At 40.8% G+C, this 17651-nt stretch overlaps 1 protein-coding gene across 3 annotated transcripts in view; it reads right to left on the bottom strand.

The window, feature by feature from the left end:
• Window positions 1-17651, bottom strand: part of GRM7 (glutamate metabotropic receptor 7) — a 309207-nt gene that overhangs the window by 136401 nt on the left and 155155 nt on the right. For all 3 annotated transcript variants that reach the window (XM_074879219.1, XM_074879222.1, XM_074879221.1), the window contains exons 3-4: window positions 9043-9184; window positions 8009-8163 (exon numbers count right to left, since the gene is read on the bottom strand). In XM_074879219.1, the coding sequence (XP_074735320.1) occupies window positions 8009-8163; window positions 9043-9184 (297 nt within the window). The remainder of the gene's footprint in view (window positions 1-8008; window positions 8164-9042; window positions 9185-17651) is intronic.

Genomic DNA, 17651 nt, shown 5'->3' with positions numbered 1-17651 from the left:
GCCAGGAGGAATCAAAGCTAATCTTAACTCCCAGAGTGGCTTTACAACAGGCTGGAATCGATACACAATAAACTTTTCACGGCTGCCAGTGTGTCTTGGATTCCCAGGTAACCGCAGTATTAATTTAAATTCAATTAACGGCTTCATCAGCATTGGGAAAGATACATTCCCAACAAGTTTGTGGGTAGAATGACTTTAAACACTGCATGATTGATACAGAATGAAATGGTAAATTCTTCACCTCCGCATGGCCAGCGAGCACGTTCTCTATAAGGAATATGAAGTGCCATTTAAAAGCATCTTTTTGACAAAATGTACTGGATGAAATAACGAACCTATCTTAACAGATGATACATTTCTGTAGTTACTTACTTAATAACATGAGCACACAACACCCTTAGCATTTTCATTCCAAAGCTGCTAAAGACAATTTACTCATGGGGGAAAAAATGCAAATAAATATTTATATATACAGTCCTTCGTGCAAACTTTGCTTATAAGAAATAGTGTCCAAACCAACCTTGTTCTGTCAAACTACTGACACAAAACAGCCTTGAAATATATCTCCTGATTGTTGTTGATGGTAATTACACTATTTAAACCCCCAGAAAGAGGATGAACACACTCATATGTCCCCTCCCAGGCATCGGGGCCCTCCGCTGGCAATGCAGGGAAGGGGAGGTTGCTGAGCTGGTCCCACCACTCTCAAACACCGACCTGGAGGTGCCGAGGAAGAACAAACCCGCTGATGCTGGAGACTTTCTGGCAGTACAGGAAGTAAAACGGGTCAGATGGGCAGTGACAAGGAGAGGAGAGGAAAATCCAAGGGAGGTAATGGGAAGAACGAGTAAATTCTGGGAGTGATGGTCCATGCTACTTCTTCTGTGTCCTGATGATGGGCGTCCCCTTGGGCTTTCGGAGTCTACAGGCTCTGCTATAGTGAGGCTGCAGCAATCCCCTGGCCCCTACAGCCCAGGATGAACCAAACCCCCGGAGCCACCTCTTTCCATCTCGCTCTCTTAAAATCACACACTTGCACCCCAGAGACACAGAGAAAAGGCTTGAGAACAACAGAGCACTGTAAAAGACTCTGAACCAGGCTGTAAACCAAAAAAAAAAAAAAAAAATCCGAACCAGACTATTTTACAATTATTACAAGATATAAGACAGCTTTCTGTTCTGTGCAGGGGGGAGGTGGGTAAGTGCTGCACAAAGCATATCTTTCCCGGAGAAACATCCTGGGGTAAATGCAGCCATAGCCAGATGCAGAACAGCATGCCCGTAGTTATTAATGTTGGATAAAATTCAACACCGTCTCTAGCACAGAGGAAGATGAACCCTGAGCTCCTTTGCTTTGCTAGACTGGAGATGCGAAGGTAAAATATTTGAGAGCCACTAAATAGTGAGATATAATTTAATTCTAATTTTTTTTTAAATCACTATTCTTTCATTGTTTATTTCCTGGTCTGACACAGCCCAAACAAAAAAGAAGCAAATTAAGCTCTTGTTGGAAATAAAACCAAAACATTAAAAACACGATTCACCATCTATTTCGAAGACAAACAACTGAAAAATTCAAGGACAGTTATGTTGTTTTACAACACCTGCAATGCTTCTGTTTTTTTAAATAGCTATTCACTTCCTTGTGCTGAATTTGATCCACCCTTTAACCTCATAGCTGAGCACTTCACAAGATTGCAAACCTCGGCCACATCCATAGCTTGCTGGAATTGAATCATTAGACTTAAATCTAGTTGAATCCCACTGTTTAGCTGCATCAAATTCTGAACTCAGACCATAAAGAATATTTTTTTCATCATTGGCAAAGCATTTTACCAGACTTTCAAAATAATAAACATCATATATATATATATATACACACACATATTAGCCTCTGTATTTCTCTTACAGCTGTTCCTCTCTTTGGTTACATTTTGCTGTGAGCTGGTGTCCATGAGAACAGATCACATAAAAATAAGAAAGATAAGGAAGAGTATTTTAAAAGAAAAAAAAATTAGAGGAAGAACCAGATATCTGAAAGTGCTACGTCAGTAGCATGGATGCTAACAACATGAACCACAGTATAACAGTCCAATTTGTAAATTTTCACACAGAAAAGAGGCATAGGAACAACAGAAGGCAAGACGTAAATAGATAGTTGTTGATCTTCTTTACAGCTGAGGTTAAGAGGAAAACAATTTCTAAGATATCTCTGAATAGAGAGTCATTTTTCATTCATGGAAATTATATTTATTTATATTTGAAACTTTCTAAGAGCTACCGGAGGCATTTGGACTGTTTAAATATATGGCTAGGATTTTCAGAAATTACTTATCTCTGTTCTAGTTCTTTCTCTAGGACTTTATGATTCGTATTTCCTAAGAAGAAAATGTCCCATATTTTCTACAGATCCTGCAAACCTCAATGTATCAGAGTGGGTAGATTGCAAAAGAGCATCCAAAATTAATATTGTCTCTTGGAAACACTAGTTTTCATTACTTTGTATGGGGCGGTTAACAAGATACTAAGAGGTATTAGCAAGGACTTACCAGGTATTAGTTCTTCCTGGGCTACACCTTGAGTGAGAGGTTTGAGCTTGGAGAGGATGCCCAGGGATGCCACCTTGACTGCGATGCCCAGGCATCTCTGAGCACCTCACCCAGCTCTGCATGGGACCAACAGTGAAAGGATAAATCTTAAGAGTTGCACAGCAGGAATATTTTTGCAGGAATAAAGCTGCTTATTTCCTCATTTCAGCTGTGACACTGCATTTGATAAAAATATGTTGCTGGGCTGCCACTCAGAGAGCTGTAACCACCTTTCAGGGGCACAACCAACACCCTGAATGTTACTGTTTTACCTGTCATGCATCTACTGCTCCACTCCTCAAGGAGTTTAATGAGTCATTTTTAATCTGAATAGATACTACAGGCTGATATAAGCAAAGTTAAAATCTGAAGTGTAGATATTGCTTAGACTAGAAGAAAAAATTAGAAGGAAAAGAACAAAAAGGGAAAAGACACATTCTGAAACCCAAGACCAGCTACCTGACTCCATTCCTCGGACCTGAATATCTCCTGGATGTGCACTAACAGCTTTCCGTGTTGAATTCAGCAAGTACTCTACAAACCTGCTCCAAAAAGATCAGGCTTTTCCATCTCTCATGCCACAGATGTCTTCTTATCACTGGCAGAAAGATCTGCTTTTCCTCCAGGGAAAGAATTTAGGAACTCCTGACTTTGAATCTGCCTGCTAGGGAGAACTTTAATGGATGTCTGGACCGGTAGTATTATCATCTTTAGTCGGAGGGTCATCCAGGTAACTCTTATATACATCTATATGGTGTCATAAAGAGAGCTACCGCAGGCAGTTAAGATGTATAATTAGATTTGGGTACCGTAGTGATAACAAGAGGAGGAAATGCTCTGAAGCTTATTAAATCTACTGAAACATGAAGAGGTAAAGTGGAATACTTAAAGGTCAGTTTGTGATTAAAAAGATTAGTGTGGAAGGAGTTCATTTCCATCTACAAAGAAATAGGGTTGCAGTTCATCCCAGCCATCATTTGAGGAAGTCCGCAGCTGGAATGATGGTCCAACCCATGAGAATCCAGGGAGTGTTTTCATACTTTGTTTCTTGCTGGTTTGGATGGTCTACAAAGCTTCTGGGACTGTAAATGAAAAATGTGACAAATGAACAACTTTCTCTTAGACTATCACTGCCTAAGGAAAAGACAACCACGTCAGTAATTTGCTAGTCTGAAGGCAAGTACCTCAGCTGAACTGCAAGAACAAAACAGTGGTTTTTTTGAAGTCTCAACCTTTCTTTTCATTTTGCACTGTGCTTCCATTTTCCCTCTGGCACCTGAAATTTTGGGAACTTGTTATACCTGCCTCAACATCTCCCATTTCCTCCACAATCTTGATCACATCATTACTCCAGAACAACTTGCTTTGGCTTGCCCAAAATCCTCCTGTAGCTCACACTTGCTCCTCTTCACGGCATTTCACCCTTCCATGGTTAGCTGGACACTTTCTGTTTTTCAACACCAAACTGATCCGGGAATCTCCCCCATGTGCAAAGTTTACTTTTTTATTCTGGTGAATAAAAAAGAATAAGGGTTTCTGGGGAACAAAGCAGCAGTAGGTAAAACCCCACCAAATGCATTTTGGAGAAGAATGACTTTCTGGAGATTTTTTTTCTGTTGTGTTGCTGTTTTAATGAATGTCGGATGCATGCAGAGCCACAGATGTTCATCATTTCTGTATTATTGTGAAATGAATATAATAGTACTACTAATAATAGTACATCCCATTAGAACTTTATTTACAAAATACATCTTTTTTTTGTTGTTTAAAGGGTTTACTTTTTTCTCATCTTCTAGTGCTAACACTCACTCTGCGGTTATATTACACCTTTTCACAAGAATGTTACAAGGATATACTCTGAATAAAAGACTATTCAAAATAAGGCATATGACTGAAAACTCTTACACACATAAGCACAGGCACTTGCAGTTCTGCAATGCAGCACACTGTACTTGTTCCTCTGAGCATACGCTGGGTTTTAGAACTGGGCTGAAGTTTTAGTAACCATCTGTGAGCACAAGGACACACCATCACAACCTTGTTTTGGAAGAGTTCAAAGTAACAGTAACCAGAAGACAATATTCTGCTGCCATATTTGTTCTAAAAATAAATACATTATGCTCTTTTGCCCTGAAAACTTCGCAAAGCCATTCAACTTCATTGATACTTGGTTAAGTTGGCTCTGGACCTTGTTTCAAACACGTTTTCATGAAGGGATTACTAGTTCTGTGTGCACTTCCCCTGGCTCACCAACTACTACAATTATGTAAATAAGATGTGACTTCATCCTTTCAGCATAATTACATCAAACACAATTGGGTTATATCAAGACTGACTTAAGATGAATGAATTCAGTTCATGTAATGATTTCCTAAATCACCCCATGGGACTATGGCAAGGAAAATTTTGTCCCAAGAGTGACATCAAGTATGAAGACAAATAACTGTGTATCTGGGGCCTGATTCTACAAGGAACTGAGTGCTTTAGACTCCCTCTGGAGTTGGAGGCTGATGGGATATTCCCACTGTTACCAAAAATGGGAACTTCAAATGCTATATATGTAGATAGGTGTAAACATAGCAGCACACCTGCGTTTCACATCTGTATTTCGAATTGAAAAGTCATGGTTGGGGGAGAAGAGCTATTTGAAAAAATGTCTTTTTCTATATGACTGCTTCAGTTTATGACTTGTATGACCAATAGCTTTACAGACATAAAAAAAATCTGATAATCCAAAGTTACCATATACACTTGAAGATGCAGGCACATTAATTTTCAATGCAGTTTAACATTTCTTGGCTTATTAGCCTAACATTTTCCCTGAAGCGTGAGAAGGGGCTAGCGGTATCACATATTTCAGGTTCAGTTATGGGAGCTGCAGTGCTCTCTGCTTCCAGTGAAGTTTGTTAGGAATCTTTTTCTAACATATTACAAATGCTATTTAACACAGTGATGAAAGGAAAGCATAAAAAAAGAAGATGCTCTTGAGTAAAACAAGGGTAAGGCCCTCATTCATGATTACTAAAGAAGTTCTCACCAAACCCAGTGGGAATTAAGCTCGTGCTTAACTGTTGCCTTGACCCAGAGCCCGTGAGCTGCAGGGGCAGGCGGCAGCACTGCACACCACCACACACAGAGGAGACTGCTAGGCTGGGATACTGCTCAAGACACAGTCCTTCAGGGCAAACTGGGTTCCATTCTGCTAATTTGGTTTGTTTCCATCAATTTATAGGGAAAATCAAGGCTTCTTATTTCATTTATTTTATGTGTTCATCAAAAGAAATGCATTACTACATTTTAGGAAGCAGATGTTCATTGCTGGATGATAAAAGAATAGCATTAAAATGTCTGTTTCCAGTTCTCTTGGATTCATAACCAAATGAAATTACTACAACAAAAAGAAAAACAAAACAACATACAGCAGTCTAAATGCAAGAATGGCAGACAATCCATGCGGGTAACAGCCCCACTACACAAAGAAATGCTAATACTTAAGGATTACTTACTTCTGTAAGTTACAGATTTCACTGGGTGTTTCTCACAGTGGATGAAACAGAAAGGGAATCAGTCTGAAAGAGGAAATGTTGAGTTCTGGAAAACTGCTCCAGGAGAATGGGAATTTGCTCTGTGCTCTTAACCACCCCTTTACTCTTCCTCCAAACAGGAGTAAGCAGATGGCAGGTACAGATGGCAATTAGGGATGGATGAACGGGATTGCAAAAGGTAAGAACCAGCCTGAACCTTTCTGAGCGGTCACAGAGCAGCCAGGAAACATTTGCTATTGATGGTGCAACTGCTATTCTGGGACACTTTGCTCTGCCTCTCCTTTCATACCAAGTACAGAATCTACTTCTGGCTGAGTGCTTTTCCCTTTCCAGAAAGTAACACGCAACTCACAGGCCTCAAAATATGTATCCTGCTGTATGGCAGCTGCTTCTGAAGAATGAACACAATTATCTATATAGCCAAAACATAATTTAAGCATCACAAACAAGTAAGCACACAAACTATGTGACTACAAGCGCAAACTGCAACTAGCCAACTTTTAGGAAATAGTCTAATATATTTAGTACATAAGATGATACTTGTGGGCTCAATGGACATTTTTTTTGAAGATACACTGGTATTTGTAACTGTTATTTAACTGGCTTTCTATACCTGAACGCTCCCACTCTGTTATTGCCACTTATTGTGTCCAAAAGCAAACCTCATGTTTCCCATTATGTCCAATGTGTTTAATGTGTAATATAGAAGGAAAAAAATTTAAAACAAACCAACTTGGAAAGTTTTTATTTCTGTGTACTGTTGGCAGACTTTTTGTTTCTCTGTCAGAAACCCTCAGGGATGAATACAGACAGTATGAAAAGATTATTAAAATATCCTGGTTTTCAGAAACAAAACACTTCATTGTCTATCAACTACGTACTTACAGAGAAGTAACATGCAAAAATGCCTCCAGGGTTTAAAAAATGTAAAAGGATGAAGCATATTATATACCTGAGAAGAATAACTAATGAGGTGTAGACACAGTAAAAATGAATGCAAATATTTGGTTTTCCTGTGAGTGAAGACACTAGAGCCCATTTTAATGTGGGCAACATGTTCAAGGACTCTTTGGAGACCCTGCCTGACACAAAGCCATGTGCCAGCTGAGGAGTTTGTTTTCTTTACTTCCCTTGTAAAGAACTTCTCTTTTCATATTATAGAGAACACGGACTCTACTCAGCGAGTTTGGTTTGCCCAGAGGAAGCCATTTGGATAGTTAAGCATCTATACAGACAAAAGGGGTAACAAAATGAGGAAAATCAGACAACAAACCCTTCAGGAAAGAAAAGAAATATTGAGAAACATAGGGATTATGTTAAAAAAGTGTCCCCTAATTTTTATATACACATGCATATGTACAAGTACATATATTTGTGAAGCACACAAGCAATAGGTATAAATAAATACAGTGCTTGATCTGAATGAAATAAAAGTTAAGCTAAGTTTAAACAGAAACTGCTGATTTTAAAATGAATTTTTACTTCTTCAGTAGAAAACTTACCCACTGGTTCAGAGATGATACATAAATTGCAAAAGATTTTCTCTTCCTACGTATATTCATGATATGTTAAGAACTTTTTGGTTTACTTTGTTTTAAGTGATAAAGGCCCTGTCATATTAACACAGCTTAATATAAGCTCTGCAATTGTGTATTTAATAAATAACTGCTGGTAGCTTCTCAGATGCGGAACACAGGCATTTAGGAACGTTTCAGGAGATGAAGACTTCCTCAATGTACTTTATACTGTTTGTATCTTACCCCGTCTGTACACATTTATTCCCAAAACACATGAGAGAAAAATATGGGAGATCACTTTTGTACTACCAGCATTTCAGGAAGCAGGAGAGAGAGTCAAGCAGAAGTGAGCTCTTACCCTCTATGGTTGCTCGCTTGGGCAGGATGGTGATGGCTCCCTCAGCGACATCCTCCTGCTGAAGTAACGGGCTCACCTTGGAGCCCCACGTATCCGAGCCCACCCATAGGAAATGGCCCACTTGATCTGCCCTCTTAGCGGCTGCAAGGATTTGCCTGTGGAAAAGAATATTTTGTTCACAAATTAATTTCATTTGAACATATAACTGCTTGGGAAAAGCATGTTGCAACTGCAGAATGAACAGAAAATAGCATATCCTTGTAACCAACAGAGCGCAGGAATTTCACAACACATGTATCCTGATCCATGCAGCACAGATCGAACCTTTCCTTTAATTCACTCTGTAGCCTAAGACTGAAATCCTGATTCCACTAAAACTGAAAGTTTTGCCATTGACTTTACTGAAACTTTACCCTAACTTCTTTGTGTCTCATTTTGTAGAACTGAGCCTCTCAGCAGCTGACAATGCCATCACAATTTTAAGCTAATTTAAAATTCTGGAGAGAGAAGATGTAACATGGGCAAGTGAGAAATGAGAGTCACATTTTTTAAATATACTTTATTTTACAATGGTATATGGTTAAACCTTGAGCACCTTACATAGTTTAACCCTGAACATCCAAGCCATTTTATCAGTAGCAACCATTATTTGCCACAGAATAGACTCAGAATTAATGAATAATACATAGTAGTATGAACTTGCAGCGAGGGGCATCTTCTTAATGCCTCTTTGAGAGGTTAGGTCTGGTCTGCCACCCAATGCATGAGTAACCCTACACCTGGAAAAGCTTCCAGACCTCCATCAACATTCCTGTCCCCCCACTACTGCAATGCACAGTCTGGGGCACGACGGGAGCCAGCGCAGCAGCAGCAGCACCTCCATGTCTGGTGCTACCCTCCACAGCACACACTCCACATCCCCGCATTGTTCTTACCAACAGACATTTCCACTTCATTATTCATATATTTATTTGCTTTCTCTTTTCTGCATAGCTATCAAGTACAAATGAATTCATTCCCTCAGTCATCCTTACTTTATGTCCTCATCATTGGCAAAAATAACGATGGCCCTGGCATTGGGAGTTTCTAGGAGCTGCTTGATAATTTTATCAAAGTCGATGGTCTTGTCCTTGCGATCCTGGGGGATTTTCAGGGACTGAGCAATGCAGAGCCCACCTGTTTAAGAAAGAAGAAAGAAGAAAAGGACTCTGTCACTGGAGAGCACAGGAAAGGCAGTGGGAAATACACATGGCTGGAAGGGGAGCCTGGGAGGAAGAGAAACTCTCCAATTGGATCACTGCCCTTACAGAGCACTTAATCTTCATGTCAAGCTTCCTGAGGGATTCATATAATTATTTTTTTGCAGAGCACTCGTTGCGATGCACACAGTCTGCATGCCTGTGTAGGGTCAGGGATTAAACAGATGGGCAAAACCAGTATCATAGAAAAGCAAAATAAACAAATAAACCAGTCAGTAGAGGGATTTAAAAAAAACATAAACAAACAACAACCTGAGAACAAGTTTAAACTGATTAAAAAAAACCAACAACAGGCTGAAAGGCAAGTGGTGTTGACAATGTATTAGACAAACTTTATCTCAGTGAAGAGCTGAGATTCTTTTTAATTTTGCCAGTTGAGGGATATTGAGGGAAAATGCTTCCACTGAAAGAACTTATCTGGAATAGGAACAGGAAAAGAACTGAGATATTGGCAAAGCAAAGATGGTTCAAGAATATCCTTTCTCATTCAAATGCCCATCACCAAATGGGATGGAGCGGCTCAAGCAACTGAAGCCTCACGATAAAGTACATGTCTGTGAACTGGACTTCTCATACACACAGAGAAAACATTGCAAAAATGGCATCAACCCAGTAACAGTGATAAATACATCCATACCAAAGAAATATTCACTTTTAGAACACTTCACATGTTACAGTTCTATAGCTTGTTTTTTGGGGGGGCGGGGGGAATCCCATCTCCAGTGACATTCTTCTCATTATTGGCAGATGAAAACACAACTTTTGCCTTCATTATTTTGTTTCTCAGTAATAAACACTTTCATCTTTTATGACACCTTAGATACCAACTTCCTCAGTATACTGCACAGTATGTTAATTAATAAAGTATCAGAGATTCGTAACAGGAAACAGCAGCAGGGATGAGTTAATTAAAAGACAGCAGGACAAAAGAGATATTCACAGATATACTTTAAATACAGATTTTAAAGTACCATTCAATGAAGTAATAGAGAAGGTGTTCTCAGGGAAAGAGCACAGAGGAGGCGGCTAATCCACCATTGGCACACACTGTCTGCCCGCAGCCTGCCAAAGGGTAACATCATCACCCCAAAGCACGGCAAGGCAGGCATACAAACACCTGGGGAAAACCACTAAACATCCATAAAGACCAAGTATGTGGCTTGAAAACTGCAAAATATGGCTCTTCTGCAGATCTCTAAGCACTTTACAAAGTCAGGATCATTTTTTCCTTATTTTAGATGTAGAGGAGCTGAGACACAGAGGTTGTCTTAAGTCAGGCCAGGTCTCTTAGCTGATCCAAAAACTCTGGGGAAAAAAAGATTGGTTTCAGTGGGAAGAAATAAAATGGTGAAAAGGAAAGGCTGAAAAAGAATAAACCAGAATAATAACCCCCAAGTTGTTCTCTGACTCACATAGAATTTTTCTTTTTATTTTACAATTATTACAGCCTGAAATTACTGCAACCTGATTTTTTTCTTTAGAAGAAAACCGTACCAATTTTTAAAAGTAAACTTCATTTTTAAATGAGGAAGGAAAGTTTCACTGCTAGTAAGTTCAAAAAGTTTAAATATTTTTAAATGCTCTTTTTATTTTCCCCAGCTAAAATCAGATGGAATCGACTCAAATCCATGAGCAGAGTTACCTAGCTTTCCTGAAATGCCCCCCTTGGCAGGGATTACACAATGGTTAAAAGCACAACCCTCTCAGCCGAGGCTCTTGCTCCACGCACACAGAGCCAAGGCATCTCCCAAGTGCAAGGTGCCCGCAGACAACTGGAAACCGAGGGGAAGCCATCCTTGTGTCTCTGCTGAGGAAAAATCTCTCCATCCTGGCATCATGCCTAAGGAGAATTTAAAGTTATTAGCTGCTCCTGGAAAGTATCTGTGCCCTCCCTGGCACTCCATCATGCCAAGCCAAGCTACTTTGAATCTCCCATGAGACTCTGATTTCTCTTCTTAAATAAGGACATCGGCAACTTTGGAGAATTCATTGAGAGAAAAGAAAAAAAAAAAAAAAAAAACAAACCAAAAACAACAAACCAACCCACAGACTGTTAGAAATCTCCAAGATTTGTCACTTGAAAATTCATGCATTCCCTCCACGGTGTCCTTTCAAGAGGCTCCCACTTTGTCACAGCAGAACACGAGAAGATGTATTTTATTGTGTCGAGACCAAAGGGCCTTCGCATGCTGGATGGAGCCATTATTTAGACACATCTGAAGATGCTGTGAAGATCCTTTGCAATCGTTCATAGCTCTCCATTGCTTTCACTCAAAATATGTGGGCTCTTTCACAAGAGGATTGCAAATACAGCCCCAAGGAGCAGACGCCAGCAGACAGGCAGGCAGAGCAATATTCCCCAACATCACCTGATTTCTCATTACTGCACCAGTAAGTAACTTTAAGAGCATTTTAAATCAGGACAGAGGAATGCTTACAGGCGCTTATCCCCAGATACCAAAGCTCCACCAGTGAAATGACCACCCCCTCAGGCATGGAGAGAGATACAAGCAAAAGGATCTCAGACCTGGCATCCATGACAGTAACATTTCTGTAGTTAAGAGTCTATCTACACTAAAGAATCCTTGTATCCAGGGGAAAAAAAAAGACACACACACACCCCCACACCCCTTCCAGAACAGGTGATACATTGTTGTAAAACTATCATTAAAAAAAATCAGTATTTAATATTAAGTCATTGTGACCTACATGATTTAAGTGCTTGGAAAAAAAGGCTAAAATTACTGGGAAGGCTGCTAGCTCAGCAACCCACCCTGACAATAATTACACCTATTGTGTGGGTCATGCAATCTCTATTGCCTGGATGGAGAAGCCAAAAATCTTATTATAGTCGATAATGATTACAGCTGAACTGAGCATCTTTGGACAGAGAGACAGCTGTGGCCAGGCTCTCAATAGCAAGGGAAAAAAGCCTCTATTGGAATGTACAGCTTCAAAGTATGTAATTTCCATGGTTTTTTTAAAGAAAAGAGGACCTAGGGTGGAGAAAGGAAACAGTTTGGAATTTGGGAGGGCAGATTTCAGGTCGCTTTTGTGATACAGAGTTTTCTATTACTTTTGGGAGGTCAGCTCTTAGTTTCTCTGCTGTTCACTGGTGAAGGGAAGTAACAGAGCTCCTTTTTCAACATGCCAATTCTCGTGAACATGCAGTGGTCAGCCACTGTGCAGTTAGCCCAAGCTAGCTGGAGAGCTGCTCTTACAGCCGGGGTGGTGGAAGAGCTTTTCCAAATGGAGCCGGTGATGTGATACCCTGTTAACCCTTGTGTCATCTCTGGCACAAAGGAATTGTGGATAAATGGTAAGCAAGAATTATAGATAAATGGTAAATGTCAATGATTAAACCCAAAATATTTCATCTACAGTATGGTAGCTATGATACTTTCAATAAAACAGCAGCAGGAGAGACTGGCATCAGAAAGCACTCTCTGAAGCAGCATTAGGAACAGAAAGGGCTAGAGCTGTTGAAAGTAGATCAAGGGCAAATAAAAAAGGCAGAAAAGTAAGATGCAGCAGGACCAAGGCCCAGATAATACAATTCAGACATGTTGATGGAAATTCTGATTTTAAACCGCTAGTGTTTCTTCGAGGAAAGTGACACTATTACCGATTGACTAATATGTGCTCCCAGACACCAAAATAGGTCAACGTGTATTATTTTCTTATTTGCTTTGTTTTGCTCAAGTCCACACCGGGCAGTATTTGACATCGGAGTACAAGCTCTTACTGTAGCAGCAGGGTGATCCATCCCAGCCACCCGACTATTCTAGTCACATTAGCTTCCGTTTACATCCAAGCTTATGAGCTTGAATAAAAGTGTTTCGATCCTGGCAGAGGACCTCATGGCAGGCAGAGGCACACATCATTTTTCATGCCTTAGCAATAATAGATGCCCAAGGAATTGGGTGTATATTGTCCAAATGACACATACAGAATAATTCTAACTTTCATATTCTCATCCTGCATTCTTATTGCAATAGGAAATGTAGGCACAGGTATTTAAACTGTCAGGTTAATTCACAGTACTCCCGAGGTAAAAACCTCCAAGGGAATTAAGTGGTAAAAATGTGAGAGTTGCAGATTAAGGGTTTTTGTCATAGGATTTCTGCAGTAATACATTACCCTTGATGGACCGGAGAAGCGGCAAATGCTCTAACTAGCTACAAACTGCTGGGGCAATTAATGGCAGCCTGGGAGTCACTGTATGCTTCGTGGCACCGGGAGCCTCCCAGTCATCCCAGAACTGGTCTCACCAGCAGTACCACACTTTGAACCAGCTGCTACAGAGGGTTCCTGCTGTTTGTTACGGTTATTTCTGCCTAGGGAGTGAAGAGAGCGGGTAACTGAGATTCTGCAGCCAAGTGTAAAGACCATTCTAAAGATAACAGATATTCATAGAATCACAGAATCCCAGGTTCTGGAAGGGACCTCAAGGATCATCTGGTCCAACCTTTCTTGGCAAACGCACGGTCTAGACAAGATGGTCCAGCACCCTGCCCAGCTGAATCTTAAAAGTGTCCAATGTTGGGGAATTAGAGATTGTGAACTGTAGTATATATAAGATAGATCATTCAAGCAGTTCTGCAAGCAAATGTTTAACTCCTTTAACAATGGATTTTTAGAAATTCACAGGAATCAGTATATGAAAAGTGGTCAAAACGACGATGAGGCAGTCAGTTCTATACCACTCTATCCTTGAAACAATATCCTTTCTCTTCTAGGCTATGTATAGAAGTCTAACATTGGCATCTTTTTCATCCTTCCCTGCTGCCAGCAAATGTTTCTGTAATAACATCAAATCCGGGATGGGAACACCAGGAGCAGACCTGGTAGGTTCAGCCTTTCCAGATGCGCCTTTGTCCAACAAGTAAGCCATGAAAACGCACAATAAACTATGAAAAGGATAAGACAACAAGGCAAACCATCTCCTCAAACAATAACTTGAAAATTATTTGGTTTTACAAGCTTCTAGTTTTCCCTGTGGTTTGTGCCACTTTGGCAAACTGACCTGATTGTTTGGGATTGTTCCCGGCATTAAAATTCCCCACACTGCAACCACTGGCAGCACTCTGAGAAAACACAGAAATGCTAACATTTCAACCGAAATGAACAGCACCTCCAGATTTTTTTTTTTTTTTTTTGGCAAACAAAATGCAAAGTGAAGTTGGGTCCTTTCGCCCTGGCTGGTGAAAAACAATTTTTCCTCTGAATTTTATTTCCAGTAGAAGAGCCCTCTGAACTTCATTAAGTCACTGACAAGACTCATTTTAGCAGACTTTGTCTCAAGAAATGCCATTTCTAGTTAATGTTTGCACAAAGAGAACCTTCTTCAGTTTCACTTTGATCCTTATAATGGCCCCTACTTTTTCACATGCTTCTGGAGAAGTTTTAATTAAGTGACTCTGGAGACAGAAGAAATTCATCTTAAGGTACTGCTCAGGATGCTGGCAATTACGGATGTACAAATATCTGATTTTTTTGGTTTGGCTGCCAGACTGAAAAAGAAAATTTATAGATGAAACTTTTTTTGTTGTTGCTAGATCTTCAGCTTTTCTCATTAAAATAAAAAGGCATACAATTAATTTTACCTAAAACAAAAATCTCCATTTAATCTGAATTGAAAACAGTCATTATTAGGGATCTGTAGGAGGAAACAAATGAGGAGCTACACAGGAGATTCTAGTGTCTCCCTCCCACCCAATGATTAAAAGAGTCATCCAAAAGTTTGAGTTTCGTGCTTTCCCAGAGAGGTGCTGAACTTGGACCTCAGACTTCCTGGTGCCCTGACCTGCCATCGCCTACCGATACCTGGGGCACAGTCCCTGTGCCCATCTGCAGAGCTGCACCATCCTCAACTAGAACAGAAGGTGATGCTGATTTTCAGTCAAAGAACAGCATCAAAAACAAGATCAAAGCCACCACGCACAGCAGGCAAATTGCTCTCAGGTACAAGAGGGGACCCCAGCTCTCCCACATGAGCACAGCAGTCCCCGAGCTGCTGAAAGCAGCAGGATGACACCAGATGCGATGTACAGCCCTCCTCATGTTCCTCCCTGACTCTCTCCAATCAAAGCTGCAGACTGAACTCAGTCTCAGTTTACAGAACAGTACTGAAGCTCAGTGAAGGAAAGAGCAGTAGGGGTGATCAGAAAACACAAGATGAGCAGGTTAGCAAAGGTAGACTGAAAAGCACTAGTTGTGCAACAAGTGGGATGATACAACATCTGTTTCTTGGCTTCCTGATTTTACTTTTACCAAAATGGCTTATAGGGAAGATTCAGTTTGCTAAATTACTGTCAGGAACAATGGACTAAACACATTCTTTCCCTGCCTACATAGGTTGCCAACTTTCTTCTTCTTCCCCTTTCCAACAGATTACATATGCAAGATTCTGCCTCACAAGTAGCCTCAAAAAATGTTTTACTATGAAAACTTGTATTGAGACATTCAAGGAAGTTGGTTTTGGACTCTGATAATATAAAAGACATTTTGTGAGTACAAAGAAGCAGAAAAAAAAGAAGAAAATAAAATAACAAAGCCAGTAATCTTTACAAAAGATGAAAATTGAAAAGTTTCTGCTCACCCTTTTCCTATCTTCAACCTCTTGCATCATACGGCATTTTCACATTACAAAAGCACCTGGTGTTGCATGGTCAAATGCAGGCAAATAAGCCTGGCTCCTCCACACTCCAGGAGCAGAAGCAGACACCGAAATACCCACGTTGTTCTGCCTGCTCAGATGTCCACCCCGAGAAGGTGCTGGACCCACCACTACAAAATCATGATTAAACAATCATACTTCCAAGGCTCACTATCAAAGCACTTTTAAAATGTCAATTTTACTTCTTTCGTTTTGTGTTTTATATTCTCACTATCAACACTAGGAAAGAGGACTGGATCTTTTCATGCAACAGAAAGAAAAAAGCCAAGCTGGTGGCAGGAGACCCTGCTCAGACCACACGAGTAAGAGCCCCACGTGCCCCTCTCCTGGGCTGCCTTCAGGACCCACAACAGCTTCTGTGCAGAGGAGGTTCCCTTCCAGCATTCCCACTCCTGCTCTGCAAAACAAATGGAGAAGTCAAAACTGTGGTAGAGGAATTGTGGCCTCAACCTCATGATAGATCCTATGCCATGAAACAACCAGTGTGCTCATCTTGCCGTGATAAAAGGTCTGGTGCTGTACAGACACAACAAGGAGCCCATCCATTCGCTGCAGAGTGAGTCCTAACAGCACACGCACTGTAAAAGATTATCATATGACTTTTTTCACGGGAATCCCACTCATATGTCATAGACGTGGGATAGAGATCAGGCCACATCACATAATGCTCCAGTTCACAGGCAGCTCGAGGACAGGCAGGCAAATCGAGCCATCTGGGTGGCAGCAGTTGCAAAGCACACAGGAACTTGGAAGAAGACAGAGAGTCTTAAAAATATCATAGCTGCCTTCCTTTCGCCTGCTGACAGATTCTGTGCTGTGCCTCTGAAAGGCAAAACCTCAGGAGAATTCTCTGTGCAAGTTCAAGCAGTCATGCATTAAATTGTTCGGGGCATTAAACACCTAACTCTGGTATTTAAGGGTAATGGATGTATCTAGTAATCAAAGTGTTGCTTCAGTATCCATGGATACCCATGATTATGTGGTATTTTGATTCTGGTACAGCACTAAGTACATTATTCTGCTTTCCTGAAATTCTCCAAGAGCTATTTTTCTTATCACCACTTAATTGGATTATCAGGTAGCAAAAGAGACAATTTAACACTTTTTCAGATGATTTATCTACAGAGATACTCTTTTGGGGGGAATCACTTTTAGCAATACTGAAAACATCGCTTCAGAAAGTTATGTTGGCTGTTGCTAATTATTAAAAGAAACTCTCAATTAATTTGATTAATACTTTACTTTAAAATTAGCAGCTGCCGAAAGCTGCCTCCTGGATGTTTATTAGAATTATGGGAACAACACACAAAGCAATGGGCTCGCATGGCTTCCTTCTGAAAGAAAGCAGCTGATTGCTTTCAAAGACTTTTCTCCCCCTGCCACAGATGCTCACAAGGCTGCCTTCAGGGTAATTACAAGGTCTGACATTTGTTTGGTTTTGTACCAGAGAAAAGCTGAGCCTGCAGCTACTGCGACTGCCCCTTTCCTTGGTTTGGCCGGGGGAGGCTCATGGACTCTCCTCCAGTCCTCTTCTTCCTGGCCCTTGGAGGGCGGCCCGTCCCCAATGCCTTACTGCTGAGAGGTGGCACGGCATGGCACGGCTTGGCACAGCATGGGTTGGCATGGCTCAGCATGGCACAACTCAGCACAGAAGGGCTCAGCATGGCATGGCACGGCTCGCCTTAGCTCGGCATGGCACAGCTCA

This window comes from Strix uralensis, chromosome 10, assembly GCF_047716275.1.
Source record: "Strix uralensis isolate ZFMK-TIS-50842 chromosome 10, bStrUra1, whole genome shotgun sequence".
Classification (NCBI taxonomy): domain Eukaryota; kingdom Metazoa; phylum Chordata; class Aves; order Strigiformes; family Strigidae; genus Strix; species Strix uralensis.
The sequence above is the reverse complement of the archived record's forward strand: the minus strand, read 5'-3'. Positions and strand labels throughout refer to the sequence as shown.